At 41.2% G+C, this 16,015-nt stretch overlaps 1 protein-coding gene and 1 pseudogene across 4 annotated transcripts in view; one reads left to right on the forward strand and one right to left on the reverse strand.

The window, feature by feature from the left end:
* Positions 1-5,632: 5,632 nt before the first annotated feature.
* Positions 5,633-16,015, reverse strand: part of RAB30 (RAB30, member RAS oncogene family) — a 78,577-nt gene continuing 68,194 nt past the window's right edge. For all 3 annotated transcript variants that reach the window (XM_081100112.1, XM_081100113.1, XM_081100111.1), the window contains 3 exons: positions 15,804-15,887; positions 9,630-9,813; positions 5,633-7,742 (listed from right to left, as the gene is read on the reverse strand). In XM_081100112.1, the coding sequence (XP_080956238.1) occupies positions 7,492-7,742; positions 9,630-9,813; positions 15,804-15,887 (519 nt within the window). In that variant the 3' untranslated portion in view covers positions 5,633-7,491. The remainder of the gene's footprint in view (positions 7,743-9,629; positions 9,814-15,803; positions 15,888-16,015) is intronic.
* On the forward strand, positions 11,562-12,037 carry LOC308525301 (large ribosomal subunit protein uL23-like; annotated as a pseudogene). The gene has a single exon. The product of its transcript is annotated as a large ribosomal subunit protein uL23-like (transcript).

Below are 16,015 nucleotides of genomic sequence, written 5' to 3' on the forward strand. Positions count from 1 at the left end.
TTTATGTAGCTCCCTTACATATTATCAAAGGAGTTCCAATAATCTGGTATGTCTAGAGGACACTTCAGTGAGCAGAAATTAGAAGCCAGCATTCTAGTGATTTGAAATTTTCTACAACAGGGGATATGAAAGCCCCAACATGCCTTAAAGGGATAAGAGGATTTTTTAAAATTTTTCATTTAAATGAATTAACATTCGTTGTCAAATAGCCTACAAGAAAGTTCCACCAGCATTCGGCAATTGTATAGGAGAGGAGAATATTTATTCTTAATGATTACAGTTCAGAAAGCAATGGGTTTAGCAGCTGTTTTTCAGAAGGCTTATCAAGTCTTGCTATTGTTATCTAATTCAGGCATAAGTAACCTTAAACAAAAGCTATGCACCATTCAACCAACTAGTGACAAATTATCCTAACAAACCAGATTCATATCTTTTGTTATTCTGTACATGAATTTTTGCTTAATTAGGCATTTGGTATTCCAATTTTTATTTCAGAATTTAGTGCACACATAAAAAAGGAAAGAAACCCAGCTAAATTTCGATGTTGGTATGTGTGTCCATCAAATAATGTCATTTATGAAATTAAATTCTAAAAGCAGATTACCACTGGAATTATGACTCCATTTTTACCAAGAGGAAGAAACAAGAGCCACACAACCAAAATAATTCTTCAGAAGCACACTTTGTTATCAATTACATTACACAAGGAAGAAAAATACATGGATAATTCAAGAGTTAACCAACAGTAAGATTATGATCTAAATATCATACCAATAAGAAGCTAAGAGTTTATAAATACCTATCCTGACATTCCCTCGAGGAATAATTATTATCACCTTGATGAGCTTTTCTGACTGTCATTTTAAAAAATGAGGCAAAGGGGCAATAATAAATGCCAAACATGGCCCCTTAAAAAGAAGATAGGATCAACCCATTTTTCTTCCCATGAATAGGATCAGGAAGAAACAGGTTCAAATTGCACTGTGAGGTATTTCAGTAATAAGGTTAAGTTTCCTGATAGAAGAGTTTACAACCCTGGAATTACCTATTGGGAGAGAGAGAGAGAGAGAAAGAGAGAATGCCTTTCCTGAAATATGTAAAGAAATGAAGAGTCTCTTGGGTAACAGTAATACCCAAAGGCAAACTGATGGACCAAATAAGTGACTTCTTTCTAAGACCCTTTCAGAAATGGAGCTCTTTTCTTTGAAATCATAAGGGTTTCCTTATTTTGTCCAAAGGATCTATGCTTGCATGAGATCATCCAAATTCTGCTCTTAATCAAAGATGAGAAACCTAATATTTGAGTGCTTACTGTTTACTAATTTTCATAATCATCCTAACAGGTATTATATGTCTATCATCAATGAGGAAACTGACACTCAAGAGATTGTGCTTTGCATAAAGTTACAGCTAACTCATGGCAGTACTAGGACTCCTGACACCTAGCCTAGTGTTTCCCCTTCTGTACAGCTCCCTACATCACTCCCTTATGTGTCAGAATCACAACCCACTAAGGATTCCATCAGGAACTAGAATACAACATCTCCAAAAAATCTGCTTTAACTCAGTGGGAAAGTAAAATTTGACTCATGCACCTCAGGAAGTCAATTAATGAAGAGGTGGCTAGCTTTTATGTTCTGTCCTCTCAGCCAAAGTAATCAAAGGGTTTCACCCAAACTCAAGTGTTCCTATTGATGCAAGACCAATGACTTTTTTAAAAATAGATATTTTTTTATTGATTTCAGAAGGAAAGGGAGAGGGACAGAGGGATAGAAATATCAATGATGAGAGAGAATCATTGGTTTGCTGCCTCCTGCACTGGGGATCGAGCCTGCAAGCTGGGCATGTGCCCTGACCAGGAATCAAACCAAGACCTCCTGGTTCATAGGTCGACAACACTCAACCACTGAGCCACACCAACCGGGTGAAACCAATGACTTTTTAATAAAGGCCAATGAATCTATCAGCGTAGAAAGGATGTATATTATTTTGCAGATGGAATTTTTGGGTCATGGGATTTATTGGCAAATGTTGCTTATAGTTATTTCTGATTTTCAAAGACTGTGTTTTGTTACATTCTATATGAAGCAATTTGGCCTCCTTTCTGTTAAAATCACTTTCAGATCATGGTTGTTGTTTTTTTTTCAAGAGAATAAAACCAAATGTCATTTGAGATTTTTCCAAAATAGAACTTGGGGACCGTTTATGCCAGTGACCCACCAGCCCATCTCTGATGGGAGCTGCAAAACTTCATGTTGGTATATTTATGGGACCTTCAACTGAAGATGCTGCTCTACTAAAAAGGCCTATCCTGAAATCCTGTAGAGACATCAATTATTTACTAACCTGAGTCTGGTTTATTTCTGGCAAGTGACAAACACACAATTTTCATGATTTCATGTAACTTCTACTAAAACAATACCTTTTTAAAAATGTCTAACTCAAGAACCAGTTTGTGATTTCAACAGGACATCAATGGATGGACTGACAAAGCAACCCCAGCCTAGGGCATAATGGCAAGTAACCTTGGCCTAACAACATGTAACCAACATCCTTCCTGGAGGGTAGGATTCACTTTTGATAGAAGAGCAAAGCCTTTTTGTTTCAAATTGTTAGCTGTGGGTCAACAAATATTTAACTGAGCATGTTATAAAGGGACAAAGCACTAGAACATAGAATCTTAAGTTACTAGGTCATCTGGTCCAACGCCTAATCTTTCTGGGATCCTTTCTACATCATCTTTGCTGAGCTCGTATCTAACCTCTACTAGAAAGACTATTACTGAAGCAGCCCCTTCCACAGTGAACATGATGGAGCCCACCTCTGTGGCCCTATGGCCTCTGTTTAATGGGCATCAATACACCCCTTCGAACCAGAGCCTTGCTCTAACGCACTAATTGTATTCCCCCTCTTTCCCAAGCTAAATCTCCCAAAATCCTTCAAATATTCAAATGCCTTAAATGTTCAATTCCTTCACATCTTTGTTATGCCTCAATTTGTTTCTTATTTCAAAGTATGGCTTCCAGGAATGCTTATAACACTCCAGCATCTTAGGAAAGGAGATGAAGTGTCATCTCCCTTGGTCTAACATTACTACATTAATTAGTTGCCTCAGGGGATGATAAGTTCTTAATTCAGTATACTTCCTACCCAATGTGAAGAATGTAAGAGAATTCAATTTTCCTTCCAAACACAGGCTCATGTGACAGAAATGAGACCTGAAAAGAAAACATCCCTCTCTTATCCCCAAATTAGTGTTCAGCTATACTGCTAGGACTGAAGGATGGGACACACATGGTTTTTTCACTGCTTTTGATTTTCTAGTTAAATGTTAGAAGTATTATTAGGCTTGCATTAAAACACATCTGTCTGGCCTGGCCAGTGTTTCTCAGTGGTAGAGCATCGATTTATGAACCAGGAGGTCACAGTTTGATTCCCAGTCAAGGCACATGCCCAGTTGTGGGCTCAATCCCCAGTGTGAGGTGTGCAGGAGGCAGCCAATCCATGATTCCCTCTCATCATGAATGTTTCTCTCTCTCCCTCTCCCTTCCTCTCTGAAATCAATAAAAATAAATAAACATCTGTCTGGACTATGGTTGAGGAAAATAAGTAACCAATTCTAGATGAAAGGGCAAACCCCAGAGGAGCTCTTCCAGAGCTAATGTGGCTGGTTTATAATAAAAAAAAAAGATGTTTGGGTTTTAGTTGGAAGACCAATTCAAAATCACAACTGGTATTTATTCAGAATGATTCATTACCTGAAAGTGGATGCTGCATCTGGAAGAATTATGAGATGGCTAAAAGGGGAAACGAGGCAAATCATTAATCTAACACTGGAGGTCACCAGTGTCCTCCAAGGACATACATTCATGAACAGAAAATGCATCCAGTTTTCTATTAAATTCCCCCTCCACCCTCTCAGAAGTCTTTATTGGCTAAAATAATTCTAATCCAAATATCTAACTTTGGCCAGTGGCTTTTACCAAATCCTAAATCAGAAATTAAGACGTCAAATCAATCCATTTGACTTTTCATTTTTCGTTTTCTTGCCACTTTACTCAAGAAGAGATGTGAACGTGAAAGTCTAAAAGGGGAAAAGTAAGGCCAGGAAAAGCTAATAGGCTAACCTAAGTAATCCACAGAAAGGGAAATTGGCCCTACATAATCAAAATTAAATGTTAACATAATTCAACACATCTAATAAAAGCATATAAAGGGGAAAAAATCCTTGCATAGGTAAAAGAGCAAGCACAAAATCCTTTGAGGATGCGGTCGACACAAAGCCATAATAAATCATTAATATCAGTAAGCTGTATGATTTCACAGATGTTCCCAAACCTGACTTCATGACATGAATAGGATACATTTTTATTGCAATGTATTTAGTAACTTTATTAAATGAAAAAGATGACACCAAAAATGGAAATAGACATGGAATCTGATCGTCTTCAAATTACTAGTAAGCCAAACTGATTTATGAGAAAGTAACTCTCTTTTTCATTCACCACTAAATGAGAATTCATTTGCATTTAAGAAGACTCATCTTAGCAAATATTGCCATGACAGTAAGAACTAGAAGGCAAACCAGTAAGCTTAGGCCCTGGCCTGGTTAAGAAGACCACATTTAATTAGGGTCCTTTCTCTAGGTCTTTCTGAGAAATTTCTATTTAACCAAAAAAGTTCCCCTTGGCACTAAGTTATTTATTCAGCTACACTTACTAAACACCTAACATTTTATCAGGGATTATCCTCAAACTTGAACTACATCAGTGAATAAGTGTCCATAAGGTCTAATCTAGAATTTACACAACTAAAGATTAAAAAAAAAAAAAAAAAAGCCCTACATTCTCATGTGTCCTGCTGATGGGCCATGGATGGGTGACTGTACGTTACAGAAAGGCTAGAAGGTGTAACGGGGAAGAAAGAGGCCAAGAGCAGAGCTTTCTAATCCCCTTCTAAGTGCAGCCAAAGGTAGACAGGGGAGGGTGAGCTTTGGGGAATAAGAATTGCAGATGCTAATGAACAACATAAACTGATGAACAAAAACAGATCCAGAGACAGAGAAGGATCGATTCGACCTTCAAACCTCAGAGGGAAGGCAGGGGAGGGTGGGGGTAAGGGGGAGAGATCAACCAAAGGACTTGTATGCATGCATATAAGCCTAACCAATGGGCACATACACTGGGGTGGGGGTGGGGGTGAGGGCCCGAGAAGGGGGTTGGGGGGCAGTGGGGGAATAAGAACACATATGTAATACCTTAATCAGAAAAAAATAGAATTTCAGATGCTAGAATGACTAGAAGCTGTTATTTTACATAAATGTGTCCAATCTAATAAGGTCCTATCCTCTTAGTTCACAAAGCAACTTCAATTTCAATACACTTGCTGCTGTGAGACAAAGTTGGGTCATGATGTCCTATGGTAACTGGATGTTTGCCCTAATTAAAAGATAATAAATCTAAATATAGGGACATTTCTGTACAGTTTAAAAACAGAAGCTCTTCCCACCTTGATCAACTTGTTTTCTGAATACCTTTAGTTGTTGGCTTAGTGGGGAAGAGGGAGACGGAAAGGCAGCAGTTATAATGATTTTGGTTGGTGTTTATTAAAATTATTTTTCTTTCTTGTAGAGAGAGATTCTAAAATAAAAAAAACCATTCAAACTTCTGGGATCTCTCTTACCCATACAATCAGGACAAACACAGTAGGGCCAACCAAAAGTACCAGTCCCTTAAAGAATAATGTATAGTCACATGTGCAAGAGGTGGGTCATTCTGAAACAGGCTAGAGAATGCTAGAAATGCTCTATCAATACCGTCTCTGCATGACTCATTTCTTTAAAATTAGCTTTCAAACATCAACCTATCAGGACCGAGATTGCCACCATCTACAGAATCAGTGGAATTGCATATTATATCCTTATCCCATTACTCATCCCTCAGTTATGCTAAGCAGCAAGCTACATAAACATCTGACAGCATCAACAACATACAGGTTTAATTATTTTCCCAATTTGCATTTATATCAGTGAACAAATTGGAAGGTATCAAAGTATGGCACTGAAGACATAATACATATTCAGCAGCCTGTCTTCCATTTTTGAATCCTGGTTTAAAATTGGCTAAGTAAAGGCATATACACCTCCATTTGAATTGGAGATTTGCAGTAACACATGCATATAAGGAAAGGAGGGAGTTCGGAAGAGGGAAGGAGGAAAGAAGAAAAGAAGGGAGAGACCAGAAAAGACAGGGAGGAAAAGAGAATAGAAACAGGAAAGAAGGTATGTATGGTCTGAAGGTGACATTACTACACAAAGGAGGTGACAAATGACAACTGAACCTGCTTCCGCAAGCAGAAACTTTCTAAGGTTATCATTGAAGATACAAAAATGGTTCATGAGAGTTTTCATCTGTTGCTGTTTTCACTTATCATACTAAAAACCTACAAAACCCCAGGCCTTGGTCTGTCCAAGAAAGATAGTACCAGAAAGAGAAAGATGTGACCCGCTCAAGGGTTGTGCTCTGCTTGGAGCTCTGCACTGCAGTCCATGAATCCACAGTATTTTGGTCAGATCTGGTCTGTTTCCTCACACGTACTCATAGAGTCTTAGAGCTAATCTTTCATATCAGAATATTATATCAACCATTCTTGTTTTTTGTTTTTCAAATTTTTTCATTTACTCAAAGGGCAGGAAAGATGAGAAAATAGAAGAAAATGGTAAGATTTAGAGGGGAACGTGAAAGGAAAGTATTCTCTTTTCCAACAAATCCACCCTAGAAAAGGTATAACAAGACTTTGAGAAAGAGTGCTGATTCATGGACTTCCCTTAATTTTTTTTTTTATTTCTATGAAATACATTTAAGGACATCAATGTACTAAAACATTTGGTCTGTGAAATAGCGGAATCATTAGCACCAAAAGGAGTCATGAGCTTGTATATATCATTAAAACAATAAATGTTAACTCTTGGTCATGGGTAAAGGTTTTTTCCATCTTTACATCCCAAAGTTCTTGAAAGTGCCTGTAGACAAGAGAAATAACACTTCAGAATCTCCATGGGGTCATCGATACGCACCACAGAGACAGTACTTGGCCTTCCCAGTTTTGGTTTATCTGGTGGACAAGAAAACCAAGGTCCCCAAGAACAGCCCCCACATGCACCCACTGGTGTGCAGGAGGGATTCCCCTGGACTGTGTGCAGGAATGCGCTTTTGCTTGCTTTTTTTATAAAACAAAAGCAACATGCTCTGCAGGTCATGGAGCGCCTAGTGCAATCGTCTCCTTGCTCTGACTCCAGACTGCAAAAGGATGAAACCATTATATGTTCTGCTAATCCCGGCCTGTGGACTACGCCCTTGGCCTGCCATGCTTTGTAAACTCAGGAGTCAGAAGGTCTGAGAGCGGGAGCCATCATCGTCACCAGATCTCCCCAGCAATTTGCGGCCCATTGGGACAGCTGATGATTCCTCTTGCTTCTCCTTGCCTCGGCCTTTAGTTGAAGTTACAACAAGTCAAATAGCTGATGCTTTTCCCTTCTCCAGGTAAGGGTGATGATACACTGTTCACAAGTGTGTTCTGCCTGGCTTCCCTGATGAGGCGACACGCCAAGTCAAGGAAGAGTTTCTCCACGTTATCCGATTCCTTGGCTGAGGTCTCCAGATAATACATGTCCTGGGCTTCTGAGAATTCTTCAGCTCTCTGCTGGGAGACCTCTCTCCTTTCAGCCAGATCAATCTTGTTGCCTAAAACAGTGGTAAAATCACAGATGGAATCATTTGACTTTTTGCAGGCTCGGAAACAGCAAAATTCAATTCCATATCTGAAGTCAAACCAGACAGATGGGCTTGGTAAAGCCAAGTAATGGGAGTATAATTACTGGAATGTTTATTTTAAAATACCAGTGCCATATGTAATGGCAAAGAACTGGAAACAGCCCAAATGTCCATCATTTAGGCACTGGCTAAATGCACTATAATAGACCCGTCCGTAGTTATTTGTCACTGTGAAAAGCAATAAAGGACCTGTCTATATGCTGCCAGGTGAGACACTAGGATATATTGTTAAATGAATAAAACAAAGTAGAAAAAAGTGTATATAACATACAACTGTATATCTAAGAACAAGGATGAAAAATATATACACAGTTTGTTTGCTTATTTTTAATGGGACAATAAACCATAATCTTAATTTTAAAGATAATGATTACCCATTAAAGGAATAAGGTTAATAAGCCTGGCCAGTGTGGCTCAGTGTTTGAGCGTTGACCTATGAACCAGGAGGTCGATTCCTGGTCAGGGTTGCAGGAGGTAGCCAATCAATGATTCTCTCTCATCATTGATGTTTCTATCTCTCTCTCCTCCCTCTCCCTTCCTCTCTGAAATAAAAAAAATAATATATATTTTTAAAGGGGGTAGGGAGGAATAGGAACGAGAACTCTCTAAATATACCTTATTTTATAAATTTGACTCATAATTTTATAAATGTTTTACATAATTATGTAATTAATAACTATACAATTAACATGGAATTAAATTTAAAAAGCAATTCCTAAAATTGAAAGCAAAATTAAACAAGTGAGCCTGTTTATCCTGAAGCAGCACAACCACACAGAGAAACGATTTCATGTGAGTTTAAGAGACCGTGATTTAACTATGCATCCCTAGTCACAGATACTCCAAGAACAAAAAGAACTGAAGGAAAGAAATCTTAAATTCTTGCAGTAATCATCTTGTCAGCAGTAGTACAGGCATTGTTATTCTGAGGCTGCTATGTTTGTTGGGGATAAAGTAAGTGAGTGATTATGCAGGTGTCACCGGGACAGGGATTTTTGGCATGAGAAAAAGGATATACAGATGTAAGATTAACAAGGTTAAGTAAAATTTCTGAAGTTCTAAATTATACATGGAAGTACCCACATGAACAATTCATGGTGTACTTTATCTTTCCAACAATTTACCTGCAACTGAAATAGGTACCCTTGGCTGGGAATCGAACCCCAGGCCCTTTGGTCTGCAGGCCGGTGCTCTAACCATTGCTCAACCGGCCTGGGCTTATTGGATGTATTTGTTACCATAGAAAATCATGGGTTGTTTTTTGCTTTCCCCCCATACTAAACAGAGGTTTACTCTCCTACAAAATGAAATAAACTGCAGAACTTCCCTCAGTAGATTCTTACAGAAAATTAAGAATTTCTGAAGTCAGCATAAATGCAAGAAGGGACAAAATTAGCCACAGTCCATTTTTTAGGCAAAAAACAATTGCTTCAATAATGAATTCCTTCTCAACTTAAGAGATACATTTTACTTCTAGACCAGCAGTTTCATGATCTCGTAATTAGATTTAAAATAATGTTTAGCAGCCCACATAACTTCATGGCAGTCTTATCTTCTTTCCTAGAGCCTACAATGATAGAAAAATCAATCAGCAATATTTTCTACTTTCCTAAACCATCACCATGGGATAGGACTTATTTAATTTTCTCTTCAATTGCAGAACTGAATGCTGGCTGACTGCTTGAATTATATAGCCGTAGATTATATTCTTGGAATGTACCAAGATACAAGCTTTATGTGATTATACATTCTCTGATGCCCAAAAATAAATTTCCCTCCTCGTTAGTCCTTACTTACCCACTAGCACAGTGATGACCTTGTTGCTGGCATATTGTTCTATTTCCCGCAGCCACTCAGGAAGGCAACGGAAGGATTCCTCACAGGTTATGTCATAGGTGAGGATCAAGGCATTGGCGCTTCGGTAATAACTCTGAGTAATGGACCGAAATCTCTCCTGACCTGCTGTGTCCCAGATCTGAAGCTGTAAAGGCATACAAGAAGGATCAGGTTGGAGAAGCAGAAAAGAAAGAAAGCATTGCTTGACTTTAGTTTAGAAGTGGAAACACCTTCACCCAAATCATTTCATTGTTATTTTCAGCCCTAAGAAAAAAAGCACTTACAATTTTTTTTTATTTTTTTATTTTTATCTGTTGTGTGTGTGTCTGGTTAGGGATAGGGGTTTGTTTAGTTTTTTGTTGTTTTGTGTGTATGTGTGTGTGTGTGTGTGTGTGTGTTCTTTGTTAGATTATTTAAAAGTTTCCCCTTTATTCTTTTTTAAAAATATATTTTTATTTATTTCAGAGAGGGAGGGAGAGGGAGAGAGATAGAAACATCAATGATGAGAGAGAATAATTGATTGGCTGCGTCCTGCACGCCCCCTAATGGGGATCAAGCATGCAACCCAGGCATGTGCCCTTGACGGAATCGAACCCAGGACCCCTTAGTCCATAGGCCAATGCTCTATCCACTGAACCAAACCAGCTAGGGCCCTTTCATTCTTTTTTTCTTTTCTTTTCTTTTTTATTGAATTTATTGGAGTGACATTGGTTCATGAAAGCGTACAGGTTTCAAGTGTGCAACTCAACAAAGTATCATCTGCACAATGCATCATGGGCCCATCACCCAAGCAAAGTCTCTTTCCATCTCCATTTCCCCTCACCCTTCGCCCACCTCCACCTACCTCCGCCCCTGTTGGCTATCACCACACTGTTGTCTGTGTCTACAAGCATGTATTATGTGTCAAGCTCCATTTCAATCACTTTACATGTAATAACTCATCAATCCTCACAATGACTATGAGGTAGGTACTTGAACTGTATCCAATGCTCACATGACGCACAAAGACATTAATTAACTTGCTCAACATCTCACAGCCAGTATGTTCCAGAGCCAATTCACCTGGCAGTTTGGTCCCAGAGTCCCTGCTCTTAACCACAATGCAATATGTAAGAGGCAGGACACAGGGAGAGCTGTCATTCAGTCAGCAATTGGAGAGGGAGAAAATCCAACTTCACCACCTTTTCCAGTTCAAAGTTCAAATGAATGTATTAAGGTATTATCTTTGTTCATGAAAACAGGAAGGGTGCCACGGCAGACAAAAATAATAATTTTCTTCCACCACTTTTAAGCTCTGTGACCTTGAGCAAGTCACTTAGTCTCTTTAGGCTTCAGCAGTTTCTTTATAAAAAGAGGTTAATAAACCAGCTGAAAGTGCACATTTTCTGAAGTCATCTATCAGTTCTATGGCCTAATAAAATAACCAAAAAAGAAAGGCAAAACACTTCTCACTTCTCCCCGAATTTCCCTGCACAGAACAGAAGATACTGAAAGACGACTGTCCTCCAGAGAGCCCACTGAGTCAGAACAAATCAGAAGACCTCGAGAAATAACAATGATAGTCTTCCCTTCTAATTGCATAAACTCCACACATTGAGAAATGCAGTTTCACCCCCTATAAACAGAACATCATTTCCTCAGAGAAGGCCTCTGGCACCCTCGGATGAGGCAGGCTCCCCATCCTCAGCCCCATATTCTCTCCTGTAACCCACCCTGTAATTCTCACGGCACCTGACACATTTGAACCATTCACTTATCTCTAATAACTTGTTTATCAGCTGTCTGCCTCACTAAACTGAAAGCTTCATGAGGGAGAAGCCAGGGTCCATTTCCCTCACAGTTTTCCCTGCACCAAACAGCATGTCTGGCAAATAATAGAGTGTTCAGCTTTTTACGAAGATGGCGCTGAAAGCTAAGAAGGAAGTCCCTGCCCCTCCCAAAGCCGAAGCCAAAGCAAAGGCTTTGAAGGCAAAGAAAGCAGTGTTGAAAGGCGTCCACAGCCACACACAAAAGAAGATCCGCACGTCACCCACCTTCCGATGGCCAAAGACACTTAGGCTCCAGAGGCAGCCTAAATACCCTCGGAAGAGCGTGCCCAGGAGAAACAAGCTTGCCCACTACACCATCACCAAATTCCCCCTGACTACCGAGTCAGCCATGAAGAAGATAGAAGACAATAATACACTAGTGTTCATTGTGGATGTCAAGGCCAACAAGCATCAGATCAAACAGGCTGTGAGGAAGCTCTATGACATGAAGTGGCCAAGGTCAACACCCTGATCAGGCCTGATGGCGAGAAGAAGGCATATGTTTGACTGGCTCCTGACTATGATGCTTTGGATGTTGCCAACAAAATTGGAATCATCTAAACTGAGTCCAGCTGCCTAATTCTAAATATAAAAATGTTACACTGTAAAAAAAAAAAAAAAAAAAAAAAGAGTGTTCAAATATGAATCGATGCTCTGGCCTAATCCTCACAGCAATCCAGTGGGTTAGGTAGGTACATAGGTTCATGCCTCCCCTTCCTGACCAGGAAACTCCACCTCCTAATGGTTACTCACAAAGCTGGGACTGAGACTGCAGGCCTTCTCGTTCCCAGCTGAGAACTCACTTCATACGACTGTGCTGTTTGCTCCCAGAGACTGATTTACATGGGCATCGGCATCCAGAGAGGCTGAGGCAGGCAGGGTCACCCACTGCTCACACCAGTTTAGCCGAGGAAACTGAGTGGCTGGTAGCCCCTGCTGCCAATCAGCGACCCAAAGGCTCTCTGATTTGGAGTTGCAGCTGCTCTGTGACGGTGTACATGGAAGTGTGTGCACACTGAAGGCGACCATACAGATGTTCTGGCTTTTGCCGGGACAAAGGTTATTTCTCCCCTGCCCCAAATGTACCGACGTGGTTCCCCTCTGCCAGGATCTTAGAACAACAGACTATTGTTTTAGTGACTCACTGAGCCTCTGAAAACTCTTGTGATGGGATCTAACACTGTCAGTCAATAGAAAGCAGTGTGATCTCATGACTGGCACATCTTGAGAACAGCCTCAAGGATTAAAGCCATTGAAATATTTCCTAAAAGTGTAATTGCATTGCCTTGCCAAGATGCTTTCTCATAGGAGGCTACCCATTTCTAGCCTGACAGTTGATTCTTGAGGATATCCATATTCCATTGCCTTTATCTTTTAGTTCAGTTTTGCTACGCTCTCTGCAATTTATTCATTCCTTCTCAGCATTTATAGCTCATTAATATGTGCAGGACACTATACTAAGCACTGGCAGGATACAAAGATGAGTAAAACACAACCCCTGATCTCAAAGAGCTCACAGTCTGCAGGAAAGATAAACACAATATTAACTAACCATAATAACATATGAGATGTCCTTTTAAAGAGGCACCAGCAGGAGAAAGTGCCTCCTAGCGTTAGTCTCATGCCAGTCTGTTCTCATTGCCACAGCCAAGGGCTGACCACTCTCACCTCCGGCATGGGGCCAGGCTACTTACACCTCTGTTGCCTCACCGTCACAATAACCTACTGCAATCATTGGTTTACTAGTGTGTCTCCTTACTAGACTGAGTTCTTTAAGGGCAAGGACTGTCTCTTACTTTATACCCCAGTGCCTTCCTAACATAGTACGTGGTACACGGTGGACACATTTGAGTAATGGCTAGTGACAAAGGATTGTGGAATCACAAAAGAAGGATTAATTTTGTGTAGGATATTAAAGATGTTTTCATAGATAAAATGTTTGACCTAGGTGATAGGAAGTTACTAGGGAGCAAGGTGCTTTACCTAACACAGTGCTTGGAACAAAGCATCTACTATAATAGAGGACAGATAAATAAATGGATAGATGGGTGGTCGAATAAGCAAATATATGTGCATGCTTTCAAGACTTTCCTTTCTATGCAAAATACACCTGATTAGAGAGAAAAAAGTCTACTACTATAATTAATCTCCTAAAGTTAAAATGTGGTAGGCTAGCTTAGAGTTTTACTTATTATGCATCCTACATAATAAAAGTGTAATATGCAAATTGACCAAACGGCAGAATGACCAGTCAGTGGGAGGTGGGGCCAGCGAGCAGGCTGCACCAGGCCAGCCAAGGCACTTGCCAGCAGGCAGAGGGAGAGAACAGTGATGCAGGGGGAGGAAAAGCGGGGGGGGGGGGGGGGGGCGCTGGCAACCATCCGTGGTGAATGGGCGATTGGGGGGCCTGCCCAGTCACCTCCCACAGAGAGAGGCCACCAGTACAGCTGCAGTGGGGTGATGGGGCCAGCCCCGGGCTGATCCCACAGAGAAAGGCCGGGCAGAGGCCTCAGCGGGGTGATGGGGGCGGTGCCATCCCCTGATTCTGATGGGCCTGCCAGGTTGCCTCCCGCAGAGGGAGGCCAGACTGGCTTAAGCCATCAGTAGGACATCCCCTGAGGACTCCTGGACTGTGAGAGGGTACAGGCCGAGCTGAGGGACTCACACCTCCCCCCCCCCCCCGCCCCGCAGTGCACAAATTTTTGTGCACTGGGCCTCTAGTTTATTTATGATAGACTAAAAAAGATCAATGGAGAGGAGAAAATTCTGTATGCTTTAGTTATATTTTCTGTGCAAGGTCACCTTCATTAATGCAGAGCACCTTAAGAAAAGGGCCTCTTGCTCAGTTTTGCCTTTATTGGCTTGGCACTTAACTTAATAGCTGTAAGAATCTTTCTAAAACTTTTTTATTTTCTGTCTTCAATCCTGGGAGCCATTCTAGAAAGAATGAGACTTATGGAGGAGCTTGGGGGGTGATGAGAAGTCAGGAGAGAAACCTCGGTTCTGGTCCTGCCCTGCCACTCGTGGATTTCATGCCGTTTCTGTTTCCCAGAGCCCCAGCTCTCCATCACTAATGTATTTGGTGTAAATGTCTGCAGTGAGGAGACACTTGGGGGAGACACTGGAGAGCTTCTGTCCCTCACTCAGGAGCCTCATCCTCACACTCCTCTGTGTGTCTCTGGAATGCTACAGAGGCACCCTGGAGCCTCTCTGCCTTTCCCCAACCATTTGAGGGCAGGAATGCAGGTGCACACGAGAGATGCAAATGACGGGGACTCAAACTTGGAGTGCTTGGGTTGGGATCTAGCTGGGCTGATGCCACGGTTTCACTGTAGAGCTGCTGCCAGGGCTGTGGAATCTTTCCATGGGCCTCAGCTCTGAAAGACCTGACAGTGGAATTTCACAAACTCTCAGGAGCAAGTCTCTCTACCCTCCTTCCGTGTGATTCATCTCATTTCAACCTTTCCATCACCTTCTTTCTTTCCTTGCTCCAAGGTGACAAGCTTATTCTGCCTTCCTTCCCTTCTTCTTTCATGGCAGTGGAGACCCTGGGGAGGCAGTGGGGTGATTCAGATCCTGCCTATCTCCTACCTCCCTTCCTAACTGTGAAGCCACAGATAAATAAGTCACTCAGCCTCTCTGAAACCTAAAAAATGAAGATAATTTACTATATTTGCCTCACAACAGTTATAGTAAGGATTAAGTCAAACAGGATGACACACGCAGAATCACCTAGCAAAGGGACTGACACATACTGGGCACTTGATAGGCACCATCTCCCTTCTCCTGTTGTTGACACCATAGTTCTCACAGGTACCGAACTATCCAGAGGCCACAAAGGGGAAGGGGGAGGTCATGCATCCCTCCTGAACCCCTCATAGTATCTCTCCCTTGCTAGGAACAGGGGGATGATGGGAGACAGGACATGATCCATGCGACTGAATGACCCATACATAACCAGTGTAGGCATCCACTGGCTCTTCATGGGCTGCCGTTCAGCAGAGGTAGCACCGCCTCCTGGCCCATCTCAGGAGAGAGATCCCAACAAGAAATGTCTGCCTTGTTTTTTAGCATCACCTCTGATGTGATGAAGACATTATAAACTTGCCTTAGCCCTTCTTTCTCTGTCTTCCTATCTGTAAATGCATCATCTTCAGCCCCTTCCTGCTCCCATAAAGGGAATGAGCTCTGTTGGGAAATAAGCTGCCGTGACTGAGTATATTATTTTCAATGAGGGTTTCAATTAGGAGACATGACAAATGTTATGAAAACACCATTTCCTCTCACATAGCACAATGAAAGCCTTATTGAACACTTAGCATCTTACCTTTACTTTTTCACCATTAATCTCCACGGTCTTAATCATAAAATCAACTCCAATTGTGGCTCCTTGACCTGGGGGGAAAAGACCCTAAAGAAGAAATAATGGGAAATAATAATTAAGCAAATCTTACAATTACATAAAATTTTCCCACTTCCCCCACCACCAGTCCCTTCCTTTGGGTGAGTTAACCAGCAGAAAAAAGAACCCTAGTTAGT

This window comes from Myotis nattereri (genome assembly GCF_964212035.1).
Source record: "Myotis nattereri genome assembly, chromosome: 9".
Classification (NCBI taxonomy): domain Eukaryota; kingdom Metazoa; phylum Chordata; class Mammalia; order Chiroptera; family Vespertilionidae; genus Myotis; species Myotis nattereri.